The sequence below is a fragment of the Heterodontus francisci genome, chromosome 4, assembly GCF_036365525.1.
Source record: "Heterodontus francisci isolate sHetFra1 chromosome 4, sHetFra1.hap1, whole genome shotgun sequence".
Classification (NCBI taxonomy): domain Eukaryota; kingdom Metazoa; phylum Chordata; class Chondrichthyes; order Heterodontiformes; family Heterodontidae; genus Heterodontus; species Heterodontus francisci.
Window position 1 is genome coordinate 51,119,773 of NC_090374.1, and position 6,192 is coordinate 51,125,964.

Consider the following 6,192-nt stretch of genomic DNA (forward strand, 5'->3'; position numbering starts at 1 on the left):
AGCTAGTCAAGAGGAAGAAGGAAGCTTACTTAAGGTTGAGGAAGCAAGGATCAGACAGGGCTCTAGAGGGTTACAAGGTAGCCAGGAAGGAACTGAAGAATGGACTTAGGAGAGCTAGAAGGGGACATGAAAAAGTCTTGGCGGGTAGGATTAAGGAAAATCCCAAGGCGTTCTACACTTATGTGAGGAACAAGAGGATGGCCAGAGTGAGGGTAGGGCCGATCAGGGATTGTGGAGGGAACTTGTGCCTGGATTTGGAGGAGGTAGGGGAGATCCTAAATGAATACTTTGCTTCAGTATTCACTAGTGAGAGGGACCTGGTCGTTTGTGAGGACAGCGTGGAACAGGCTGATATGCTCGAACAGGTTGAGGTTAAGAGGGAGGATGTGCTGGAAATTTTGAACGATATGAGGACAGATAAGTCCCCGGGGCCAGACGGGATATACCCAAGGATATTACGGGAAGCGAGGGAAGAAATTGCTGCGCCTTTGGCGATGATATTTGCATCCTCACTGTCCACTGGAGTATTACCGGATGATTGGAGGGTGGCAAATGTTGTTCCCTTGTTCAAGAAAGGGAATAGGGATAACCCTGGGAATTATAGACCAGTCAGTCTTACGTCGGTAGTGGGCAAATTATTGGAGAGGATTCTGCGAGACAGGATTTATGATTATTTGGAAAAGCATAGTTTGATTAGAGACAGTCAGCATGGCTTTGTGAGGGGCAGGTCATGCCTCACAAGCCTTATTGAATTCTTTGAAGATGTGACAAAACACATTGATGAAGGAAGAGCAGTGGATGTGGTGTATATGGATTTTAGCAAGGCGTTTGATAAGGTTCCCCATGGTAGGCTCATTCAGAAAGTGTGGCGGCATGGGATACAGGGAAAGTTGGCTGTCTGGATACAAAATTGGCTGGCCCATAGAAGTCAGAGGGTGGTAGTAGATGGAAAGTATTCAGCATGGAGCTCGGTGACCAGTGGTGTTCCGCAGGGATCTGTTCTGGGACCTCTGTTCTTTGTGATTTTTATAAATGACTTGGATGAGGAAGTGGAAGGCTGGGTTAGCAAGTTTGCCGATGACACGAAGGTTGCTGGAGTTGTGGATAGTGTGGAAGGCTATTGTAGGTTGCAACGGGACATTGACTGGATGCAGAGCTGGGCTGAGAAGTGGCAGATGGAGTTCAACCTGGAAAAGTGTGAAGTGATTCATTTTGGAAGGTCGAATTTGAATGCAGAATACAGGCTTAAAGGTTCGGTACAACATCGTGGGACAAAGGGCCTGTACTGTGCTGTACTGTTCTATGTTCTATACTTTTTTATTCTTTCTGCCAAAATGGACAATTTCACATTTTCCCACATTATACTGCATTTGCCAGATCTTTGCCCACTCATTTAACCTAACTATATCCTTTTGTAGCCTCCTCATATCCTCTGGATTTGTTTACCCTAACTTTCTCCTTCAAGGGAACATACCTCGACTGTGCCCGAACTATCTCTTTATTGTAACTCATTGTTCAGCTACCGTTTTTCCTGACAGCCTTTGACTCCAATTTATTCATTTCAGATCCATTCTTAGCCCGTTTGAAGCTGACTTTCCCCCAGTTAATTATTTTTAGTTTGGATTGTTCGTTGTCCTTTTCCATAGTCAGCCTAAACCTTATGATACAATGGCCACAGTCCCCTAAATGTTCTCCTGCTGACACATGATCCACTTGGACCACCTCATTTTCAAGAACCAGGTCTAGCAGTACCTCCTTTCTCATTGGACTGGAAACATATTGCTGTAAAACCTTTTCCTGAACACACTCTAGGAACTCTTGCCCCTCACTGCCCTTTACACTACTACTATCTCAGTCTATGCTTGGATAATTAAAGTCCCCCCTTATAACTATGCCATAATTTTTGCACCTCTCTGTAATTTCCTTGAAAATGTGTTCCTCTACATAGAGTCATAGGGCGGCACAGTGGCACAGTGGTTAGCACTGCAGCCTCACAGCTCCAGCAACCCACGTTCGGATCTGGGTGCTGTCTGTGCGGAGTTTGCAAGTTCTCCCTGTGACCGCGTGGGTTTCCGTCGGGTGCTCTGGTTTCCTCACACAGCCAAAGATAGGTTGCTAGGTAAATTGGCCATTGTAAATTGCCTCTAGTGTAGGTAGGTGGTAGGAGAATTGAGGGAAGGTGGAGATGTGGTAGGGAATATGGGATTAATGTACGATTAATATAAATGGGTGGTTGATGGTCAACACAGACTCAATGGGCCGAAGGACCTGTTTCAGTGCTATATCTCTCTATGACTCTACATCTTTCCCACTAGTTGGTGGCCTGTAGACAACACCGATCAATGTAATACCCTTTTTGTTCCTTAGCTCAATCCCTCTGGGACATCCTTTTTCTCCAGCACTGCAATGCTCTCCTTAATCAATACCATTACCCCTCCCCTTTTTTCCCTTTCCTGAACATTTCGTATCCAGGAATATTTAATACCCAGTCTTGCCCTTCTTTGAGCCAGGTCGCTGTTATAGCCACAACATCATATTTCCACATGCCAATCTGTGCCTGTACCTCGCCAATCTTATTAACCACACTCAGTGCATTCACATACGTGCACATTAAGCCTGATTTAGACTTTATTACTTTCTCCCTTACTCTGACCCCACCTAATAACTTACTATCCCCTACTCTAGTGCTATCGCTGCCAGTAATCTGTGCACTTTGGTATTTCTCTCTGACATTTCCTCCTGGTTCCCACACCCCCGCCAAGTTAGTTTATACCCTCCTCAATAGCACTAGCAAATAGCCCTGCAAGGAAATTTGTCCCAGCTCTATTCAGGTGCAGCCTGTACAGGTCCCACCTTCTCCAGAACTGGTCCCAGTGTCCCATGAATCTAAAGCCCTCCCTCCTGCACCATCTTTCCAGCCATGCATTCATCTGCACTATCCTCCTATTTCTATACTCACATGCGTGTGGTACTAGGAGTAATCTGGAGATTACTACTTTTGAGGGCCTGCTTGTTAATTTCTTACCTAACTCACTAAGTTCTTTCTGTAGGACCACATCCCTCTTCCTACCTACGTCATTGGTACCAATGTGGACCACGACTGCTGGCTGTTCATGTTCCCCCCACAGGGTGCTCTGCAGCCATTCAGTGGCATCCTTGACCCTGGCACCAGGGAGGCAACGTACCATCTGGATTCACATCTGCAGCCACAGAAATGCTTGTCTGTTACCCTGACTATCGAATCTCCTATCACTATCGCTCTTCCAATCTTCTTTGTGCCTCCCTGTACAGCTGAGCCACCCTTGGTGCCATGGACTTGGCTCTGGCTGCACTCCCCAGATGAACCATCACTTTCCTCAGTATTCAGAATTGAATACCTATTGGAAAGTGAGATGCGCTCAGGGGTGCCCTGCACTACCTGCCTGTTTTTCTTGACTGTCTGGTGGTCACCCATTCCCTCTCTCCCTGCATACTCTAAAGCTGCAGGGTGATCACATCTATAAATGTGCTATCCACGAAACTCTCAACCTCACGGATGCACCTCACTGATGCCAGCTGCTGTTCGAGTTCCAAAACCCGGAGCACAAGCTGCTGCAATTGATGATACTTCCTGCACATATGGTTATCCAGGATACGAGAAGAATCCCAGAGTTGCCACATAGCACAGGATGTGCACTCTAGAGGTTGGAGCAGCCCTGCCATTCCTTTATCTGTTAGGTAATAACCAATATAGGTTTGTGAATCAGTAGACAAGGGTCAATTGAAGCTTTCAAGATTGCGATTGATAGATTTTTTAATAGGCTAGGGTAAGAAGATATGGAGAAACGGCTATAAAATGTAGTTGCGGTACAGATCAGCCATGCTCTAATTGAATGGCAGAACAGGCTCGAGGCAATGAATGGCTTACTCCTGTTCCTATATTCCTAATTCCAATGTTGGATTGATATCTTGATGTATCACTCAACTAAAATTCTGGATCATAGAAGAATTCTAAATTCCTGTTAGTAGTTCCCTCTTCTGGAAGTAGTAAAATTGGGAATAAGTACTTCTCCCATTTCATGTTATCTTATTATCTTAGAATGCTCAGTTTATGCCAGCTTCATGCAAGCCAAAATTCAGTTTCACCAGTAATTGATCAAAATGTGAGTTTAACTGTCTATGGTTGACCAAACCAGCTCTTCAGTTTAACTGGTTCAGCATTAGATCTTCCCACATGGCATTCATTATCAATACCACTGATTTACAGTTTTCAGAGAAAAATATGGACAGAAATACAAGATTAAAATCCCAAAACATTGGTAAAAATATTGGATCTCATAAAATGAAAGACCCATAAATGGTAGCCTTGGCTCAGTGGTGTCACTCTCGGCTTTGAGTCAGAAGGCCATGAGTTCATACTCTCATTCCTGAGATTTAAGCACATAATCTAGGTGAATAGTTCTCAAATGTTTTTGGTTAAAGGACCCCTTTTCAAATGGATTCAAATTAATCATGGAGCTCTCCTCCCATCATCTAAATTACAATTAGTTTAGAGATACAGCACTGAAACAGGCCCTTCGGCCCACCGAGTCTGTGCCGACCATCAACCACCCATTTATACTAATCCTACACTAATCCCATATTCCTACTACATCCCCACCTGTCCCTATATTTCCCTACCACCTACCTATACTAGGGACAATTTATAATGGCCAATTTACCTACCAACCTGCAAGTCTTTTGGCTTGTGGGAGGAAACCGGAGCACCCGGAGAAAACCCACGCAGACACAGGGAGAACTTGCAAACTCCACACAGGCAGGACCCAGAATTGAACCCAGGTCGCTGGAGCTGTGAGACTGCAGTGCTAACCACTGCACCATGAAAGTGTTGCATGTGAAATGTTTTAATGATGCTCTTAGGAAGAGAAGTATTTATTTACAGATATCAGTGAGATGGTCTGCCTGCTTCTCACTGCAGTCTGTCTTATCCTTGGTAGGGGCACAGAGACAGCAGGAGCCCAGGGAAGGCCGTGGCTGAGAGAGAGGAGCCAGGCAAGAGCAGGAGACCAGGGAAAGCAGAACATGGAGAAAGCACTCAGGAAGCAGGGGGAGAGCAGGAGCAATGGGGAATCACACCATGTTGAGAGAGAAGTACGTGGAGAGCAGAGCATGGAAAAAGCAGACACCCGTCAGAGCAGCAGCATGGAGAGAAAGCAGGAGCTCCGAGAGAGCAGGAGCCTTCACTGAGCAGGAGCCTTCACTGAGCAGGTGCCCTCACTGAGCAGGTGCCCTCACTGAGCAGGTGCCCTCACTGAGCAGGAGCATGGAGAATGCAGGAATCTGGACAGAACAGGAGCAGGGGGAGAGCAGGAGAAGGGAAAGAGGAGCAAAGAGAGAGGGCAGCAGTGCGGTGGGAGCAGAGCACACCTCTGGCTGCCACTCACTCGCTTACTGTTGACCATGATGCACTGGACGGTTCACCATGTTGCCTCGCTGTGGGCAGGCCCTGTGTTGCAGACCCCCTAGAAGGTCTTTGCAGACCCCACTTTGAGAACCATTGATATAGGCTGACACTTCAGTGCAGTACTGAGGGAATGCTGCACTGTCTGAGGTGCCATTCTTTTGGATAGGGCATTATACTAAGGCCTTATCTGCCCTGCCTGTGGATGTAAAAGATCCCATGGCACTATTTGAGGAAGAGGGCAGTTCTTTTGGTTTCTTGGCCAACATTTATCCCTCAACCAACATATAAAAAAAACAGTTGATCAGGTCATCATCCCATTGTCATTTGGTGAAACCTTGCTGTGTGCAATTTGGCTCTTGTTTCCAACATTCCTATAGTGACTGCATTTCCAGAGCCCTGTAAACCACTTTGAGACTTCCTGAGATGGTGAAAAGCGCTATATAATGTATTGTATACTCTATAAAACGCTATACAATCATTCAAGTACGGGCTCTGCGTGTTGCATAACTCTTGCTTTGCTAAAATGCTGAGCGAGTGGTTTTATCAGAATGAACCTCTCAAGGCTGCAACAATCCCGGCACTGTCACATTCCCTACTTTATCTCTGGAATACCCGGTTAATCTGTACTCACGGATCTCCATTTGGGACGATCCATCCCTAGAGGGACGTTTGACGATGTTCTCCACCCATTCTTTCGTGCTTCCAATTTGAGGGCGCATAATCCAAGAGGAATTGTTGCTTTTCGACAT

The 6,192-nt window shown here is 45.9% G+C and overlaps 1 protein-coding gene across 1 annotated transcript in view; it reads right to left on the reverse strand.

Moving 5' to 3' along the window:
- Positions 1-6,192, reverse strand: part of LOC137368791 (ankyrin repeat and death domain-containing protein 1A-like) — a 90,574-nt gene extending 84,382 nt beyond the window's left edge. Inside the window, exon 1 of the mRNA XM_068028996.1 lies at positions 6,075-6,192. Coding sequence (XP_067885097.1) covers positions 6,075-6,192 — 118 coding nt within the window. The remainder of the gene's footprint in view (positions 1-6,074) is intronic.